Below are 21,611 nucleotides of genomic sequence, written 5' to 3'. Positions count from 1 at the left end.
GCACAGGCTTCAGGTTGGTTTTTTTTGCCTTCCTCTGGGTCAAAACATTGGATATATGATAATGTATTTTACGTTTTATTTGCCACAGCTGCTGTACGACCTTGCACAGGTAAATTTTGCAGAGGGAGAAAGTTCTTTCCTGTGACTGCACAGTGGGTTGATAGATACAGACACTACCACTGCTTGTGCTAGGTGACAGCCGGCTTGGATTTCTCATCTTCGAGACATTGCAGATCCAGGACCGGTAGCAGGGCTGCTGAACTTCTCTCATGGTTGGTGATGCAGCTCCTGCTGGTATCAGAGTTTGGGGCCATCCTCTCTGTAGGTAGAGGCAGTCTAATACTTATTCAAGTCTTCAGCGAGAAACAGCAGAGCATAGTAGCGACCTCTTATGGAATTATGGCTTTAGAATAATGACTTGGGTTAGGCTGACAAGAGCTGTCAGTTCTGTAGTTACTGTCAGCCACAATTTTATAATTACGTATAATTACAGTTAACTTTATACAACACAATCACGGAAAATATCACTTTAGCTATTAACAAATTCAGGTATTAATGTTGTATACAGACCACTGCACTGACTTTTATCCTGTGATTGAGCATGGCAGGCTTGCCTCATACCTATAAACGTTACTCTTTTCTGGTTCACATATCAAGATACTCTAGACAGTTGAGTGGAGTAGATGAAGGAAGTTTTAATGGTTCCATATATCTCACATGGCATAACAAGCGACAGAGGGACACTTTTCCCAACAGTGAAAAAAAGACGGTCATGCTGTACTGCATTCAGCTGAATTTACCATAAAATATTAATTTCATGGCCGCTAATTTCTTTGTAATTGGCCCATCATTCAGAAGTGACTGTTTCTCCTCTACACTAAACAGGAACAGTTCAGCAGCCAGGTTCTCTATGCTCGGCTGGTTACGCAGTCTAATACTCTTTGCCTCAGGTCCAGCATCCATCAAGTCATCTTGGACCACAATCACGTTTTTCTTTCCTGCTCAGAGGACAAAGAGCCAGATTAAGAAGAACACCTATGGCTTTAGCTGAAACATTAGTAAAGGATGTCCCCCTTTCCACCCTGTAACACCTGTAACCCTAGAGAAGCTCACCTAGCATTGTAGATAGGAACTGTAAGTCTTCATCATACAATGAGTCCAGGGCATAACTGATGGTCAACCACCAACTATTCTGATAGAGGATGGCATGTGTACACTCATAGAAATCTTCCGTTTGCTTCCATTCTCCTCTGTTTGATAGGTGGAAGGTTTTGGTGTCAAACTCCCACGTGAGATGGTCAGTGAGCCAACTGTACGACTCCTTGGATTTCCTGGAGAAGATGCCAATAACCGGAGTTCTTTTCTGAGGAATAAAAACGATTACTGATTACTGTGCTTCCAGTATACAATAACACCCAACTTGTCCTGTGTGTTCATGTGAGACAAAACCCTTTCGTAGATAATTGTCATGATACATATATTAAAATCCACGTGTATTTAACAAACACTATAATACTCGGTGATAGCCTACAGCTTTGGGCAGTCCAGTGATGTGAGTGGGCAAAAACCCCAAGCTTCCAAACGGCAGGAACTAGTTGGTGACTGTAACTGACTCCTTTTTTTCATCCCTCAATGCTTGCTATTAGTGATAAGCGAATCTGTCCCGTTGGAGTCTATGGGCATTTCGCTCATCACTTCCTACATCATATAGACCTGGGCTGGAGAACATATTCACTTTTCTGACCCTTTACTTAGTAAGCCAGCATTGTAAACAAGGAATAATCATATTTCTGAATGTAAATATACATATGAAGCAGGCCGACTGTACATTTACATTGCTGTATAGTTTTGTGCTAATTCTCTATTGTTAGCCTTAGTGCTTTATTAAAAGAACACAGGCTCACTCTTGTAAGTGCAAATTTGCAAGACTAAAGGCCATTTGAAACATATGCAGCCTTCAGTAGTTAATCCAATACATTCTGTGGTGCCACCTACATGTTTGTCTCTGTGGGCGACTGAGTGCCCTCCTGCAGTATGTGATTGGAGCTGCCCATCCACCTCTGATCCAGTCTGCAGAATAATAAGGTAAATGTTTAATCATACCGAAAAATAACTAACATCACTTTAAAGAGATACTGACACCAGAAATGAAACCTTTTTTACATCTATCATAACATTGTCTTTGCATGAGCTTTATAATTTTGCCATAAAAGTATTTGCTGATGCTTTTCCATTCCTTATCTGATCCCCCATGTTCCTCTATGAGGGGGCGGCCATATTTGTGCAGCAGGAGGCCATTAGCATTAGAACCTGTAACTGACAGTCTGAGAAGGGACAGTCAGGTTGGCAAGAAGGAACTTCAGGTAACAATTACATACAAAACCAGCCCTATCAGTAAAAAAAGATCAACAGGACCTATAGGGAACTTTTTATGTAGATTCATAATTTGAAAAGTCGTTTTTTCGTGTCAGTATCACTTTAAGTTACTACAGTATTTTATTATGCAACCACACATAAATATACCAGCAAGTAAAGTTAATGTATTTTGAAAGACTGTTGGTACTTAGATCCCTGGTAGTGTCCCCAGGCATTCTGCTCTTCACTAACACTCACATTTTGATAAATCTGCTGCTAAGAGTTTGGGAGGTTTGCAGGTGAGCACCACTGGGTGTGACCAAACATATAGAAGGTTGAAAATGAGAAGAGTCTACATTAGTGACAGCAAGAAAATTTGCGAAATGCATTTGTCTCACAATTTTCGCCCGCGTCTATTTTTTTTTTTTGTCACCCACGCTTTTTTGACACGCCTGCACGTGAAACATGGTATGGGGGGGGGGGGCTCACAGAGATGGACTCCTCCATGTGGAGATATGTTGCCTCCTTATAAGGTTTTGTTGCAGTCTTTGAGAAGCCTGTTGCTTTCTCACTGATTAAAAAAAAAAAAAAAAAAAAGAAAATGGGATTTCACCTGTAAGTATTTCTTTACCCTGTTCCTGATGCCTTCTGGAATGAACTGGCCAATCTGAAAATGGGAAAAAAATTCTTTGTATGTAATATATAAAAAAAATCGCTCTGATACCTTTGTGGCACTTCAGGTTCATTTTGGCTTGTAGGAGAGTGAGAAGTACAAGGGATCCAGGTCAGTTTGGGTAATGGGGGTAATGGGGTTGGGGGCTAAAGTGATTCTGCTTTAGGGCCCATTTACTTCTAGTAATGCTGCTGCCCTCTGAGTGATTGATGGAAATATTTTACTTTAAGGTTTTCTTCTCAAAATCAAACCCATTTATCAAGGCTACCCATTCTCCCTTTACTGTCACATTAGAAAAAGTGTCTTACCTTTATACAAAGCCAATATAATGTAATACATGTAATAATGATTCCCATTGCAATCTGTAATGAAAAACATCTTGTGAAATATCACCTTATATTGCCTTACAGTATCATCTACACACAATAGGCCATAGGTTGGGTTGGGCAATAAGGATGTATAGATGTAGCCTTTTATCTTGGACTGTAACATTTCCCACTTAGGTTCTTTCTGCTAATATCATACAGTCAGTGGCATTTTTCTAGTTCTGAGCCCCATACTGTCAATCTGCTTTTTTCCCACTTTTTTCTCTGTCATTTTATCTTGCACTGTGAGTTCCCTCCTTTGCACCCCCTGCTCCTCAGTTTATCTGACTGCTGCCATGGTGGTTCCTATCTTGTCCCTCTGTAACATCCGGTCTTGAATTGAACCAGTGACCTGTAGGTTGTTGTGTAGTAGCTTTACCACTGCTCTATATGAGCAGACAGTTAAGGTTTTGGTCCCCTGCTATGTTACCCGTGTATATTCATGTAGGTATTGTTAGTTTCACCTGTTGTTAATCTGGTCACACGGGTTCTGTGTTAACCATCAACCTGCCTATATAACCCTCTGTTCTGCACTCTAGCAAAGTTCCTGGGTGTGCCGTGATTCTGTGTATTTGGTTCTGACCCGTGCCTGTATCCTGACTTTGAGTAAACTGTGCCTGGACTGACCCCTTTCCTGTTTGACTTCTCTTCTGGATCCTGATTCTGTACTGCGCTTCTGTTCTGGTTTGACCTGGCCTGCCTGACACTGACTCTAGTAAGCTCCCTTAGTCCTTTTCAAACGATCTGGTTTCCTTGCTTGCCCAGAACCTTTGCCCTGGTCCTCTCTCTTTAAGACCTGGCGGCACCCAAGTAGCGGAGGGCTCCACCCGAAGCGAAAGGTGGTTGTTATAGGCAGAAGGGTGAGCTGTCTCACATTTCCTGGGAGAGATTAACAGCAACTGTTGAAAATGGAGGCTTGGCCCTGCCACACTTCTATTTTTACTATCTAGCTTCTCAAATCTACTCCATACACTGGTGCCTCGCTCCCAACCTGTATAACCCTAATACACAACTCCAAGCATCCATTCTCCGCTCAATAGAAGGCCTAAGTACCTACCCCTACAGACACCACACAGATATGACCAATCTACTGCACACTCTACCCACACAAAGCATGGACCACGGCCTTGAAAACCCTACACCATCCTTGGCCACTGCTCTCACCTCAACTCCCACTCTTGGCCAACTCGCTCCTACCCCATCTACAGGAACTACAAGACTACATCTATTGGCCGAGATTGGGTTTTAAGAAACTTGCTGACCTTATAGTTGGTCTTCAGTTCCCCACACACCAAAACCTGCAAAACAGAGCCTTGGGCCAGCAGATACAGCTCTATAGGTACTTCCAACTTAGGCACACCTTTCATGCACAATTCCACACCCTTCCCCCCACAATAACTATGGTAACCTTAGAGGACATCCTGCTCTCCCCATCTCCAGCCAAACGTCTGTTAAGCCACCCTTTGATTGAGCCTATCGTCTTTGGACGCAGGACATCCCAGAGCTAGAACATGAACAATGGGAGGAAGCCACAGACAATGCCTATAACTTTATAATCTCCATAAAGGATAGGCTCAATTTTCTGCACCAAACCTACATAACACCCCTCAAGCTGTTGAGATTTGGGAAGGGACAGGATGACCTCTGCCCAAGATGTAAATCCCCTGGGGCCAACTTCCTTCACATGATTTGGTCAAAAAAGGAAACACTGGCAAGTGAACTAGGTACACCACAGATAGTAGACCCAAGAACTTGATTGCTAGGAGTCATAGACGAAACACTATCCACCAACGTAGCCAGAGTTAGGCTACGCACACTCATGCACTGGATGGGGGATACCCTTCCCTCCCTAACATTCTGGAGAAGGCTGGTGGATGGAGCTCTTCCCCTTATTAAATTAACTTACAAAACAAGGGGTGCATGTGATACGTTTGATAAAATCTGGGGAAACTGGTACAACCAATATAATCTGGACACATAGCTCACCTCCTTATATTAAGTGTAACTGACCCGACAGAACTAAACACAGCCACCTACACAGTGACAACTGCAATGCCTAGCAATAGTACCCTTGCTTGCATTGACCTAAACTCGACTTGACACCATTCCAATATCAGTATATCAAACACTGTTTTGTATTTTATTGTTTTGTGATGTTGTAAAACCAATAAAAATTTACAGTTAAAAAAAAAAAAAGAAGCGTGAGCTGTGACCGGGACCTTGGCAATTGTTCTGGGTTTTGGGTTACCAATAGTTACACCCTCATTAAATCTAATCAGACACATTACTCAGGCTTTGCAGGGGACTCACAGGAGAACTTGTGGCAGAATACACTTTTACTAAGGGATAACACAGTAACATGTTACAGCACACTGCAAAATGGTGGCCTAATCCTCTAGTGCAGGAACCGAGCTGTTAAACTAACGGGCAGATTTATCATATATGAAACTCGCCCATGTTCTATTTATTCCTATTTATTCTATATTCTATATTCTATATTATTCTATTTATGGGATTTTTAGAAGCATATTTATCAGTGAAAGTTGGAACTCACCATTTGAGAAACACGATTCTAAAACTCCCATAGGAATGAATAGAACGTGGTTGAGTTTTTATGTATTAAGCTTTAAGCATTTTGATAAATCTGCCCCTAAGAGTTTGGGAGGTCTGCAGGTGAACGCTGAAAATGAGGAAAGTCTTATTCTTTTTTTATAATCCATACTGATGTAGATCAGTATGGATTATAAAAAAAAGAACAGGACTTTCCTGTGGGACTGACTAGAGAAATGCCAGTATGACCAAACCAACATGAAACTGCTGAAACAACATGGTATGGGGGGCTCACAGAGATGGACTCCTCCATGTGGAGATATTTTGCCACTTAATTAGGTTTTTGTTGCAGTCTTTGAAAAGCCTGTTGCTTTCTAACTGATTTAAAAAAATAAAAAAAAAAAGAAGTAAATGGGCTCTCACCGGCAAGTATGTCTCTACCCTGTTCCTGATGCCTTCTGGAAGGAACTGGAAAAAAATGGAAAAAAAAATCTTTGTATGTAATATATAAAAAAAGTTCTCTCTGATACCTTTGTGGCACTTCAGGTTCAGGTTTGGCTTGTAGGAGAGTGAGAAGTACAAGGGATCCAGGTCGAATTAATGGGGGTAATGGGGTTGGGGGATAAAATGATTCTGCTTTAGGGCCCATTTACTTCTAGTAATGCCATTGCCTTCTGGGTGGTTGATGGAAATATTTTACCTTAAAGTTTGCGTCCCAAAATCAAACCCATTTATCAAGGCTACCCATTCTCCCTGTACTACCACATACCAAGAATAAGTGGCTTACCTTCATATACAACCAATATAATATTTGTAAGACAAATGGACTAATCATTCCCATCGCAATCTGTAATGAAAAACATCTTATGAAATATCACCTTATATTGCCTTACAGTATCATCTACACACAATAGGTTATAGGTTGGTGGGGCAATAAGGATGTATAGATGTAGCCTTTTGTCTTGGATTGTAACATTTCCCACTTCTTTCTGCTAATATCATACAGTCAGTGGCATTTTTTTAGTTCTATTAACAAAGAAAGGGGACTGAGGGAGTTACTGAGGTTGTCACATCATATTGTACTTTGCACACAGGGCCGTTTTAATAAATGGGCAAAAGGGGAAATTGCCCAGGGCCCACCAGGGCTAGCGACCCACCATCAAACCTATTAACTTCTATAACAATTGTATAAATATAGCTCTGTTTCATTAAATGAGCCCCATACTGTCAATGTGCATATTTCCCCACTTTTTTCTCTGTCATTTTATCTTGCACTGTTCCCTCCTTTGCAGATAAATCTGCCCCTTACAGTTTGGGAGGTTTGCAGGTGAGCACCACTGGATGTGACAAACATGAAGAAGGTTGAAAATGAGAAGAGTCTACATCAGTATGGATTAGAAAAAAAAGAATAGGACTTTCCTGTGGGACTGACTAGAGAAATGTTGGTACATGGATTCCTCCATGTGGAGATATATTGCCACCTTATAAGGTTTATGTTGCAGTCTTTGTGAAACCTGTTGCTTTCTAACTGATTTAAAAAAAAAAAAAAAAAGTAAATGTGATCTCACCTGTAAGTACCTCTTTACCCAGTCCCTGGTGTCTTTTGAAATGATATCGGCAATCTGAAAATGGAACAAAAAAAACTTTGTATGTACCGTAATATATTAAATAAGTTCTCTCAGAGACCTTTGTGGCACTTCAGGTTCATTTTGGCTTGTAGGAAAGTAAGAAGTACAAACGATCTAGGTCAGTTTGGGTAATGGGGTTGGGGGATAAAATGATTCTGCTTGAGGGCCCATTTACTTCTAGTAATGCCATTGCCTTCTGGGTGGTTGATGGAAATATTTTACTTTAAGGTTTTCTTTCCAAAATCAAACCCATTTATCAAGGCTACCCATTCTCCCTTTACTATCACATAACAAAAAGTGGCTTACCTCCATACAAACCCAATATAATATAAATATAATAATCATTCCAATGGCAATCTGTAATGAAAAACATCTTGTGAAATATCACCTTATATTGCCCTACAGTATACTGTACATCTACATACAATAGGTTATAGGTTGGTGGGGCAATAAGGATGTATAGATGTAGCCTTTTGTCTTGGACTGTAACATTTCCCACTTCTTTCTGCTAATATCATACAGTCAGTGGCATTTTTCTAGTTCTATTTACAAAGAACAGGGACTGAGGGAGTTACTGAGGTTGTCACATCATATTGTACTTTGCACACAGGGCCGTTTTAATAAATGGGCAAATGGGAAAATTGCCCAGGGCCCACCAGGGCTAGCGACCCACCATCAAACCTATTAACTTCTTTAACAATTGTATAAATATAGCTCTGTTTCATTAAATGAGCCCCATACTGTCAATGTGCTTTTTCCCACTTTTTTCTCTGTCATTTTATCTTGCACTGGGAGTTCCCTCCTTTGCACCCCCTGCTCCTCAGTTTATTTGATAAATACGATTAAAAAAATTCCATAGGAACGAATAGAATGTGGTTGAGTTTTTATGTAGGTAGGTTTGGGAGGGCTGCAGGTGAGCACCGCTGGATGAGACCAAACCTGAATAAGGTTGAAAATGAAAAGCGTCTACATCAGTACGGATTATAAAAAAAGAATAGGACTTTCCTGTGGGACTGACTAGAGAAATGTTGGTATGACCAAACCAACATGTAACTGCTGAAACAACATGGTATGGGGGGCTCACAGAGATGGACTCCTCCATGTGGAGATACTTTGCCACCTTATAAGATTTATGTTGCAGTCTTTGAGATGCCTGTTGCTTTCTAACTGATTTAAAAAAAAAAAAGTGAATAAACTCTCACCTGTAAGCACGTCTCTACCATGTTCCTGATGCCTTCTGGAATGAACTGGAAAACAATGAAAAATGGAGAAAAAAGTCTTTGTATGTAATATATTAAAAAAAAGTTCTCTCTGATACCTTTGTGGCACTTCAGGTTCATTTTGGCTTGTAGGAGAGTGAGAAGCAGAAAGGATCCAGGTCAGTTTGGGTAATGGGGGTAATGGGATTGGGGGATAAAATGATTCTGTTTTCCAAAATCACCCATTTATCAAGGCTACCCATTCTCCCTTTACTACCACATATGAATAAGTGGCTTACCTTCATATACAACCAATATAATATTTGTAAGACAAATGTACTAATGATTCCCATCACAATCTGTAATGAAAAACATCTTATTATGAAATATCACCTTATATTGCCCTACAATATACATCTACAGACAATAGGTTATAGGTTGGGTTGGGCAGGGCAATAAGGGTGTATAGATGTAGCCTTTTGTCTTGGATTGTAACATTTCCCACTTCTTTCTGCTAATATCATACAGTCAGCATTTTTCTAGTTCTGAGCCCCATACTGTCAATCTGCTTTTTTCCCACTTTTTCCTCTCCCATTTTATCTTGCACTTTGAGTTCCCTCCTTTGCACCCCCTGCTCCTTAGTTTATCTGACTGCTGCCATGGTGGTTCCTACCTTGTCCCTCATTAAATCTGATCAGACACGTTACACAGGCTTTGCAGGGCACTCACAGGAGCACTTGTGGCAGAATACACTTTTACTAAGGGATAACACAGTAACATGTTACAGCACGCTGCAAAATGGTGCCTTATCCTCTAGTGCAGGAACAGAGCTGCTAAACTAACAGGCAGATTAATGTGAAACTCGTCCATGTTCTATTTATTCCTATGGGATTTTTAGAAGCATATTTATCGGTGGAAGTTGGAACTCACCATTTGATAAACACGATTCAAATCCAATTCCATAGGAATGAATAGAACGTGGTTGAGTTCTTATGTATTAAGCTCTACACTCACATTTTGATAAATCTGCCCCTAAGAGTTTGGGAGGTCTGCAGGTGAGCACCACTGGATGTGACCAAACATGAAGAAGGTTGAAAATGAGAAGAGTCTACATCAGTAAGAATAGGACTTTCCTGTGGGACTGACTAGAGAAATGTTAATATGACCAAACCAACATGAAACTGCTGAAACAACATGGTATGGGGGGGCTCACAGAGATGGTTTTTGTTGCAGTCTTTGAGAAACCTGTTGCTTTCTAACTGTTTTAAAACAAAATACGTAAATGGGATCTCACGTGTAAGTAATTCTCTACTCTTTCCTTGATGCCTTCTGGAATGAACTGGGCAATCTGAAAATGGAAAAAAAAATATTTTATGTAATATATAAAAACAGTTCTTTGTGGCACTTCAGGTTCATTTTGGCTTGTAAGAGAGAGAAGTACAGGAGATCCAGGTCAGTTTGGGTAATGGGGGTAATGGGGTTGGGGGATAAAATGTTTCTGCTTTAGGGCCCATTTACTTCTAGTAATGTCACTGCCCTCTGAGTGGTTGATGGAAATATTTTACTTTAAGGTTTTCTTCCCAAGATCAAACCCATTTATCAAGGCTACCCATTCTCCCTTTACTATTACATAAGAATAAGTGGCTTACCTTCATACAAACCCAATATAATGTAAATGTAATAGTGATTCCCATCGCAATCTGTAATGAAAAACATCTTATGAAATATCACCTTATATTGCCCTACAATATACTGTACATCTACATACAATAGGCCACAGGTTGGGTTGGGCAATAAGGATGTATAGATGTAGCCTTTTGTCTTGGACTGTAACATTTCCCAACTTGGAAAAAAATCAAAAATGGGAAAAAAAAATTCTTTGTATGTAATATATATAAAAAAAAGTTCTCTCTGATACCTTTGTGGCACTTCAGGTTCATTTTGGCTTGTAGGAGAGTGAGAAGTAGAAAGGATCCAGGTCAGTTTGGGTAATGGGGGTAATGGGGTTGGGGGATAAAATGATTCTGCTTTAGGGCCCATTTATTTCTTGTAATGCTGCTGCCCTCTGAGTGGTTGATGGATATATTTTACTTTAAGGTTTTCTTCTCAAAATCAAACCCATTTATCAAGACTACCCATTCTCCCTTTACTGTCACATAGGAAAAAGTTGCTTACCTTAAAAACCCAATATAATGTATGTAAGACAAATGTAATAATGATTCCCATTGCAATCTGTAATGAAAAACATTTTATGAAATTTCACCTTATATTGTCCTAAATTATACATCTACAGACAATAGGTTATAGGTTGGGTGGGGCAATAAGGATGTATAGATGTAGCGTTTTATCTTGGATTGTAACATTTCCCACTTCTTTCTGCTAATATCATACAGTCAGTGGCATTTTTCTAGTTCTATTTACAAAGAACAGGGACTGAGGGAGTTACTGAGGTTGTCACATCATATTGTACTTTGCACACAGGGCCGTTTTAATAAATGGGCAAAAGTGGAAATTGCCCAGGGCCCACCAGGGCTAGCGACCCACCATCAAACCTTTCAACTGCTATAACTTTTGAATAAAGCATCCCCTAGAAATGGCAGACCCCTCAACATAACTATTATATATAGACCTTCTATTAGAACAAATGTTCCTCCTGGATTTTTAAATAAAAGCTGGTATTTGTGATTATGGGGAACCTGCTTGCTACACTGTTGGTCCAGGGCAGTGCGCCCTACTAGTCTACTTCACTAACAATATGCTATTTATTTCCTGCCTTAATAGATTTAAGTTTTCCTGCTTGAGAGTTGTCCTTTTACAAATATCTAGGGGTAGCTGTGGGGGCTCAACAATAAGATATTAACCCTGGGCCCCTTGTTCCTTAATCCTTACACTGAGTACTGCATACAAGAACCATTTTGGGGTATCCAGTGGGTGCGACAGTTTTTCCTACTTCCATCAAACCAACCAATTGGGTGATATCAACATCACATGCATTGTTGATGGACGGTAAATTGGATATTCTGGGTGATATAGTGCAGGTCTTGTCAGTCCAAGACAAATCCAGATGATTGGCCGCCCTATCTGTCTGTATGTTCCCCTTGTAATTATATTGTCAGTTTGCTCCTTATTTGCACTCAGTCTGACTCCCCCACCCTCCCCACAAGCACAGTCAGTTTGTCCCTTTTGTTTTCAAGCTGTCTGTCTATACCCCCACTCTCAGTTGGCTTCTGTAAACACTCTTTGTATGGTTTTCATTTGCTTACACTGTCACACCATTATTCTTCTGCCCTAGCTCTCACATTTGCAGTCTGGCCCTCTTATACTTTATATGTCCAAAAGCCAAAACTTTCTCCCCACTCTCACTGGGGACCCATGATCTTATTTTCTTATTGAACCCTTAGCCCCCCACACCAGCCCCACACTGATACTTCATTCGCTCGCACAAAAAAGTTTTGTTTTGTTGATGAGGGTAAAAATGAAGGTGATTGGAGAAAGAAGAAAGTGTGAGCCCATGATGTTAGCTTTCATGCTTAAAGATATACTGACACCAGAAATTACTGTTTGTTTTTTTTTAAATATATCATAACAGTGTCTTTGCATGTTATAATTTTTCCTTAAAAGTATTTCCCCAATGCTGTTACATTACTTATCTGATCCCCATGTTTCTCTATGAGGGGCTGCCATATTTGTGCAGATGGAGTCCGTTAGCATTAGAAGCTATAACTGACAGTCAGGTTTAGGAACTTCACAGTCAGTCTGCTGCTCCGGTTGTACTCACCCCGTCAGTCTCCTTCTCTGGTGCTTTCTCTGTCAGTACTCAGTTTGCTCCTTTTCTGCTCATTCCCTTTGCTCCTAACTGTGCTATGGGTGAGGGAATACAAAAGTGAAAGTATTTTTCCTATCTCTGTGTCACGAACACCACCACAGACGTACGTGACCAGGCAGGTGGCTGTAGGGGTTAATACATCCACTATACAGTTTCTCGACAACCTGTGCAGTCACTCCCAAAACAGCCCCAACCCGCAAAAACTGCCACCCCCATCTTTTAAGGAACACAAGCACCCAAGTCTAGATATTCTATTGCACACTGACGCTTCACAGAGGCAAATCACCCTAGACTCTCTAGCTAAGCACTCTAGCTAACAGAAACTCCAGCAGACAATGCAAGTTAGTCTACACAGACAAGACATAACTTTCCTGCAAGCAAACAAAGGGTTAAGCAGACACACATTCCTTCTAACTAGCAAGGGGTTAAACACATTTAACATACACACTCCGCTTAAGGCATAAAGGTTTATTTACAGCAGCAAAAAAAAGTAGACAGTGCATATATTATATAAAAACAATTAGTTACATAATTAAATACAGGTTGCATACAGTTATCAAATAAAAAGGGATACAAATGCAGAAACCTACATACATCACCAATAGAATGGTCCTATGTAATTCCTGTGCAGGGGGGGGCGGTGAAATAGCGACATATACCTCCCGAAGCAGCACGGCCTCCAAAGTTATAAGTCTTTCCAGTTGTCTGGGCCATTGATATACAGGTTACAAGGTAGCTCACGCCCCCATCCAATGAGAAATGTGAGGGCGGGTCACCATTTTGTAACTGGCGACATTTTTATTTTCCAGCTTTTCCGCAAATACTTATGGGTATTCATCTAAATGATGGAACCATGGGCATTATGTGGGAAATGGGATTCTCTGTTCATAGACACCAAACACACCAGGCCTAACGCATATTATTCTGGTTTTATCAGAATACTGAATAATCCCAAGATGGATCATCATAACATGGGAGTGTTTGGAGTCTGTAGGGAGCCCTAGCTACAAGCCATGGTTTTTATCTTTAGTAAACGATATTTAATTTATGGGCCTAAAGAAATATTAATATAACTAGAAATAGAAATATAACTAAGAATCTGCCCTGAGATCTTCAGCGTCTTTTAGGGGGTATTTGTGAATTACCCCCTGCTGTGAGGGGTTTCCCTCAAATGTGGATTCCAAAGGTACTTTCTATGCTGGACCGTACTGCTCCAGCATGGCACTCTGGCTCTACATTCCCAACCCCAGGACTTCTCCAATAGCTGTGGCTAAACTATATTCTCCCCAACCCCCAAATGAGCTGCCATAGTCTATTGCTGCCGTTCCAAGGGAAACATGGGAAGCATTTTACAGCTCCAGCTACTGTAGATTAACTGCCTTTTTATTTGAATATGGGTCCTGTTTTCTGATTTATCTGATAACACTGTGCTATGTATGAGGCAGGGCGTTCCCTGTAAGGCAAACATGAAGGCAATGATGGCAGCCAATGCCGCTCAGGTCAAAGGGGAACAAGGCTTTTTCATTGGCTGAAGTTCCAGTTCATGTCATTGTGAATTGTGTAAATCTATAGCAGCTGTTTTATTAAATGAGCCTCATACTGTCAATTTGCTTTTTTTTCACCACTACCACCCCCATTTTATCAAATAAAGAAATGCCTTAGTATATAGGGCAACATATTTGTTTCAAAAATGTGGTGCTGGTGAAAAATACATAAAAAGGGAAACTTTTAAACTTTTTATGAATGGGAAAAAATAAATTGACCTGCAGGAAAAACACCAATTATACTTAAAAAAAAAAAAAAAAAGCTGGGGAAACAAAAAAAAAATTTTCTGTTAACACCATGTGAAAGGATTTTCGTGTATGGCTTTTATTACAGTTACCATAAATGCATTCATTGGCACAGGGAACCATGTGACTGCTGTAGGTTGTATGATTTCAATCCAATCCCAATAGGCCAACATTTAATAAAAGTAATACATTTTTTTGTTATTTAAGAGAAGTAGGCTGCTGGTATTTCCATGCAAGTATTAATGTCATTTCCAGTTCTTTACAGTATCGGAGTCTTGGCAGACTTAGATCTCGGCAAACGGAAATTGAGACGTGTATGAAGCAGTGAGAGATAGGAAGGTCCTTGCACCAGCTTTCTCATAGAAGCCAACTTGTCTGTAATGGAACTCTGTTGAACAACAGGTAAAGATTCCTTCTCAGTGGAGCTAAAGAGGAAGAGGTCACAAGCCGTAGACCCAATAGTGGGCTGGTTATTCAATAAATGTTCCTTTGCTTTGGTGTTGGCATTGTCCATGTCATCTATCACCACAATCACGTTCTTCTTCCCTACAGAAAAGACACGGAAATAGGATCAGGCCAACAATAACAAGAGCTGGGGGTAGACTTTAATGGATCACCTTAGAGTATCACCATTCACACAATGGTGGCAACCTGCACCAGGTCCTGTCTTGTCTTGTTCTCATTCTTTCTGATTTCTCTACCTTGTATTTGAATTCCCAAACATTGCGGTGAAATATGTTCATTTCAATATTAGTGTGTTCTATTGTGTTGTGTTTTATTTTAGGTGAACAGCAGATAAAGCACCTACATTCCACAAGGGCGGGATATTGATATCCAAGTTGATCAGTGGATGAGAATTGGCTCTTGTTTGCATAAAGCTATATCAGTGGTATACTGTGTTGATGCATTAGGGTTGGATAGCTGGTTTGTGATGAGTAAAATGAACTCCAGTCCGTGTGTGGGCCTGTCTGACCAGATCCACGCAGGTCTCTTTTGTGCTTCTTAAAGGGGATCTGTCATCCTAAGGAATAACTCCAGTGACCTCGGCCAACCTTACCTAGTGTTGCGGATAGTATTTTCAGCTCCTCATCGTACAGCGAGTCCGTCACATCAGTAATGTTCAGCCTTCCCCTTCTCTTTGTGTGATAGAGGATGGCGAAGTTACACTCAGAGGCACTTTGTCTGAACTTCCATTCTTCATTGTTCGATATGAAGACTGATTTGACCTGGAACTCCTGCCGCAGATGGTTACTGAGCCACGCGTAGGACTCCTTGGGTTCCCTGGAGAAGATACCGACGACTATAGGAAGTCGTTTCTGATGGGAGAAGTACAAAATGTTATGAGACTTTCATCTGATATTACATAAGCACTCAAATCAAATGGTTTTGGGATGTGGGCAAATGTAGGAGCCAGGCATTTATGGTGCACATTCATATAATTCTTTGTGATTCTAGAAATGGATGTTGCTAATAAGGTTCAAGTGCATCTCCCACAGGATACGGTCATTTAGAGAGATATAAACCCCCCTGAGGGGTAACAGTTCCCAGCATGCATCATATAATGGATGTGGCTCTTTATTCTGCCTAGCATGTCTTAATCATTAGTAATGCTAATACCTACTTTAATTTTTAAAGCAGTTCCAAGGAAAGTGGCACCAGTCTCTGTCCCAGGGCCAGGTTGGTGATGCTAAGGGTAACACTTTCAGCTTTAAGGCAAATAAGAATATTTTTGGTTACCATAAATAGTTTACTTACCACATACAATACATAGAGAAGCACTGGCCCGAGGCTCCAAAACCGGCTGTAGCCCCCATACATGTACAGGGCACCAGTGAAGCTCAGTAAACCTACCTGCAAAAATACAAAAACACCAGAAATCTTACCCAAAATGCAGTTGAAGTACACAAGATGGTTCTTTTGTTACTCGTCAACCTTACCTTTTTCTCCTGTCTGTTCCCCTTCGTTTCATGGACTATTTTTAATTAACCTAATAAATTATTTCTCAGAGTGAAAATACCCAATTCCCACCCTACCACTTGTCTCACTGCAGGATAGGAAATACTCCAAATTGTATGGCTCTAAGTGACCCAGTGCAAAACCTACAAACAAATCAAAAGACATGGCTTAAGAACACCAGTGTCTCCATTTATCAATAGAGGTATCAACGAGTTACAGTGGGGCTCATTTATAAACACTGGGCACCTGGGCAGTAACCCACAACAACTAATCAGAAGTTTGCTTTCATTGTTGCTGGCTGGAAATCTCACAGATTGGTTGCTATGGGTTACCGCCCAGATGCAGATTTGCCTAGTGTTGATTTGTGAACTAGTCCTTTAAAGGAGAAGGAGGAACCAAGTTCTTGGGTCTGACCCAGTGATCCTGTTCACTTAACTGCTACCCTAAGATGGTGCTGCATCTCTTTAGCAAATGCCCCCAGACCAAGATACTGACTGTTGAGTACCGTGCTCCTATTTTCTTTTGACCTCCCAGGTTTCCCCTGCATCAGTCTTTATAGAAGAACATGCTCAGTACTGAAATTCCAGAAAAAGTTGTCCAAGCCTGATGTGGGAGTAGCCCAAGGGAAATTAACACTTTGTTAACACCACACAAAATAGACTAATTATACACACAGTGAGAAGCAGTGAGAACCATAGCTTCAAACCTATTACATATAAGCATCTACTATTTATATGCTACTATTTATATGCTACTATTTATATGCTACCATTTATATGTGGCTAATATTTATATACACCATTTATATGCGGCGACAATTTTTATACACTATTACTATGCTACCATTCATATGCGGCGACTATTTGTGTGCGTTATTTAGCACATGTACCAGCAAATACCGCATTGAAATAGTCTTCATGAGTTAAATAACGCATGAAATATTGCGCGTAAAATAGCGCAAGTATGCTTATAGTGAATCGTGTGAAAAGTCGACAAAATTAAGATGCGATAAAATTTTTACCGCACACTATAAATAGCGCACGTTTTATCGCACTTTAGTGAATCAGGCCCATTAACTCTAGCCTCATTTAACTCAGCCCTATTTAGTGCACTTCTCCAGAAGTTCTCTAGAAGTTCTGGACTTTTAGTTATAAAATCATGTCTATGGGATGAAAATTCTTTAGCTTTATTCCACATCTGTCAGCAAAAATCTTACCCATGGAAGGAACTTCTTTAAAGCCTCCATCTTCATGGTGTCTGGCAACAGTGTTATATAGTATGGGAACAGGAAGATGTACGGCTAATAATGGACACACAAAAAAATAGATTGCTTAACAAAGAACAATGGAGTGATAGAACAAACAAATAGATTGATAGAAAATAGGCCGATGGCAGTATAGTAGTGGAAATATATACACAGAGACTATTTGATTACAAAAATGTATGTGTTCTTCTTATTTCTTGAGATAAATAGAGAAAACCAGGTGGTTGAAACCACTTCATGTTTTGTCCTTGTCAGTTAGAAAATTCGATTTCCAGTCCACAGACTAACTCCCTGCATAATCCTTTCTGCTTATCTGTAAGGCAAAATTGTGTAATGCAGGATGTTGTTTATACAGAGCTTATTATATATAGTTAAACTAACTGGTGGAGTGAAGGGTGGATAGGAAGTATGAATTGAAAACAACTGGAAAATACTTTTATTTCTGGAAAATAATAAAAATAAAAAATAAGATATGCATTTTATATATATATATATGTAATAGAATAGGCAGAATGGGTTTTCAGCACAAGTTCTATATATTTTGCTCGTGTGTGTAGGTAAATATCTGGCCCAGAAAATCTGAGCCAAGTGTGGCAGTAAGAATTTCTCTAAGAACATGAGAGAAACTGCACAATATAATTTGTGCATCTTCAGCCCCTGTTTATAAGAAACCACCAGATAGGGAAGAACAGAACCAGAACTGGATCCGAATATCTGAAAAAATGAATCCTGTCCACGGTTACAGTAACTGTCAATAATCACCCAACAAAGAACCGATCCGGAACACCAGGGCAACAACACATTTCTGCTATAGAACACTCCCTGAAGCCGATCTGTGTCATATAGAAAGTGAAAGCAAAAAGACAACGAAGTGATACTGTATGTGCAAAGGTCTATATCTAGTAATTTATTTTCTAAGGCCCTCGCCATGCCAATTGAACTAATTTCTGTGGCAGGGGCCTCCAACTTTTTTTTTTTTACCTGTGAGCCACATTTAAACATAAAAAAAAGTGTGGAGCAACACAAACATGGGGTGCTAAATACATGCTGTGATTGGCTATAGGTAGCCCCTATATGGAAGCGAGGCCTATAGTTGGCTCTATTTGGCAATACATGTGGTTTTTATGCAACCAGAACTTGCCTTCAACCCACAGGGAGCAACATCCAAGGGGTTGGGGAGCAGCATGTTGCTCACAAGCCACTGGTTGGGGATCACTGGTCTATAGTATCACTAAAGCCAGGGGGAGGTAGTTTTAAGGCGATAAGCTTGATCAGTAGCATGTGTCTATGAAGATTCTCATTCATCCAGGCCATGATACACAGTATCTAGAAGAATTAAGTCTAATACAACTGGAGTTTTTCTTGAAAACGTTTCACCACTCATCCGAGTGGCTTCTTCAGTTCAAATGACTGGTAGGAAATTCCCCGGTATTTAAACCCTTGATGGTAGTACAGTCACAGACATCCAATCACAATGGTTCCATTGAACTTGTTCAGTTAGGTGTTGGCTGAAACTGACAGGTGTTAGAAGGTAGGATCCAGTCACAATGGTACCAAGATTCTCATTGATGAAGGTGTTAATCCTTCAAAGTACATAACTGGAAGAAAAAGGTCACTCTTTTGAGGACAGTAACATGCACATCTTGGACCGAGAGGACAGATGGTTTGAAAGAGGTGTGAAAGAGGCCATTTATGCCAAACTGGAAAAACCATCCCTGAACAGAGGAGAGGGCCTGCGACACTGCTTGTCACCAACATACAATGCCACTTTGACATCCTTACCCCGGCGGTTTCACAACAATTCACATTTCCACTCATGTACTTTGAAGGATTAACACCTTCATCAATGAGAATCATGGTACCATTGTGACTGGATCATACCTTCTTACACCTGTCAGTTTCAGCCAACACCTAACTGAACAAGTTCAATGGAACCATTGTGATTGGATGTCTGTGACTGTACTACCCTCAAGGGTTTATATACCAGGGAATTCCCTACCAGTCATTTGAACTGAAGAAGCCACTCGGAAGCCACTCAAAAGGGCGGAAGTCAATGCAACCGAATCCACTATTTTATGATCCGGCCAAGCAACTAATTCTTTGCAAATATAAACATCGAAATGATCTTGGCGAACCCAAAGAATAAGGAAACGTAGTTTATTTGAAATTTGTAATATTTTGCAAAAAAAAGAATAAAGAACTGGCCTCAGGAGTCACAGCCTGATAGGACTACATGGTGTTTGCGCCATTTTGTGTACCAGTTGTACAGTATGGACACCAAGGCGCTTATTTATGAACAAAAGCCATTTTTGCACTTGTGCAGTTACCATAGCAACTATCAAATATTGGCTTTCCGTTTCTAGCTTCCTGTAAAGTGATTGCACCGCCCATTGTTTATAAAGGCCTTTAGTGAAGACGATGTGTAAAACTGGCCGGTTTGGGGGTGCAGAAGCAATTCATTATAAAAGAGGGGATTTATATAAATATTTTGTCTGTGCTACGTGGCAACAATAATTGTTAAGAGAAAAGACAACAAGGCGCTTGTGCAGTTATGCTGAAGGTCACGGATGATAATAAAATAATGAAACTCAAAGAGCATTCAATAAACATAACAGCCAGGACTGGTCTCTATCCAGCCAGCAACTCCCATGGGAACTGATTCAGCTTTGCCTTTTTACATGAATTGTAGATGCACCACATTTAGGGAATCCAGGATTCGGTCAAGATTCAGGCTTTAAATCAGGTGACTTTTCACCACATCAGTGTGGAAGTGGAAATTGTTTTGCCCCGTGGGCAGCGTGTAGTTCTTTTTACGCCCTCTGTGCCTTGATTTGCATATTCAAATTAGGATTCTGTTCGGTATTCGGCCAAATCTTTCACAAAGGATTTGGTGTTCGGCCGAATCCCAAAATAGTGGATTCGGTGCCTCCCTAACCACATATTAAAGGCATGTTATCGTATAAGTAAATTATCACACTGCCCCTAAAAAACTCTCAATTTGCCCATCTTACCCATACCCACGGTTTGTCTTTTCTTACTTAGCCACACCCAAAGCCTTCCCCTTTCTTACTTAGCCACACCTAAAGCCTTCCCCTTTCTTACTTAGCCACACCCACAGCATTCCCCTTTCCTACTTAGCCACACCCAAAGCCTTCCCCTTTCTTACTTAGCCACACCTAAAGCCTTCCCCTTTCTTACTTAGCCACACCTAAAGCCTTCCCCTTTCCTACTTAGCCACACCCAAAGCCTTCCCCTTTCTTACTTAGCCACACCTAAAGCCTTCCCCTTTCTTACTTAGCCACACCCACAGTCTACCCATCTCTTACATACCTACAGCTCTCTTATGTAGCTACAGTAACTTCAGTATCTTCCTCTATTACTTATCTACACCTCTGCTCTCAGCATCCCCAGTAGTCCTTCTAAGCCAGTGATCCCCAACCAGTGGCTTGGGGGCAACATGTTGCTCACCAACCCCTTGGATGTTGCTCTCAGTGCCCCCAAACCAGGGAGTTATTTTTGAATTCCTGACTTGGGGGCAAATTTTGGTTGAATAAAAACAAGATTTCCTACCAAATAAAGCCCCCTGTAAGCTGATAGGGTGCATAGAGGCTGCCTAATAGCCAATCACAGCCCTTATTTGGCACCTCCATGAACTTTTATGGTGCTTGTGTTGCTCCTCAAGTCTTTTTACATTTGACTGTGGCTCACGTGTAAGAAAGATTGGGGATCCCTGGTCTAAGGATACCTACATACAGTCTGTCTATCCAGCAGTTTAATTCCCGCTTACTTACCTACCTACCTCCCCAATCTTCCTCTTTCGCACATAACCAGAGACAAAATTTGCAGTCAGTCTGTTCCTATTATACTCACCAACTACTTTCTTTCTTGCCTTGGTCATCCCTCCCTTTCTTTCATTGTCTGTCTCTCTACTCCTCTTATACTCACATTAAGCCTCCTCCTCTTGGCCTGTAATCCATAACCAGTTTCACTGAATATTTACTCTTT

At 40.6% G+C, this 21,611-nt stretch overlaps 1 protein-coding gene and 1 long non-coding RNA gene across 2 annotated transcripts; both read right to left on the bottom strand.

The window, feature by feature from the left end:
- Nucleotides 1–680: 680 nt before the first annotated feature.
- LOC116407677 lies at nucleotides 681–8,998 on the bottom strand. The gene is made up of 10 exons (XM_031893492.1): nucleotides 8,774–8,998; nucleotides 7,878–7,928; nucleotides 7,512–7,565; nucleotides 6,731–6,790; nucleotides 6,367–6,411; nucleotides 3,337–3,390; nucleotides 2,969–3,022; nucleotides 1,996–2,070; nucleotides 1,114–1,363; nucleotides 681–998 (listed from the first exon to the last, which is right to left on the bottom strand). The coding sequence occupies exons 1-10, from the start codon at nucleotides 8,909–8,911 to the stop codon at nucleotides 787–789; spliced, it is 993 nt and encodes a 330-aa protein (XP_031749352.1). The 5' UTR covers nucleotides 8,912–8,998; the 3' UTR covers nucleotides 681–786.
- Nucleotides 8,999–9,778: 780 nt separating this feature from the next.
- LOC116407742 lies at nucleotides 9,779–12,864 on the bottom strand. The gene is made up of 4 exons (XR_004220543.1): nucleotides 12,549–12,864; nucleotides 10,946–11,002; nucleotides 10,420–10,470; nucleotides 9,779–10,118 (listed from the first exon to the last, which is right to left on the bottom strand). It is a non-coding gene; the product is annotated as an uncharacterized LOC116407742 (long non-coding RNA).
- Between the last annotated feature and the right edge of the window lie 8,747 nt (nucleotides 12,865–21,611).

The sequence above is a fragment of the Xenopus tropicalis genome, chromosome 9 (genome assembly GCF_000004195.4).
Source record: "Xenopus tropicalis strain Nigerian chromosome 9, UCB_Xtro_10.0, whole genome shotgun sequence".
NCBI lineage: Eukaryota > Metazoa > Chordata > Amphibia > Anura > Pipidae > Xenopus > Xenopus tropicalis.
Note: the sequence above shows the minus strand (reverse complement) of the source record. Positions and strands in the feature narration are given on the sequence as shown.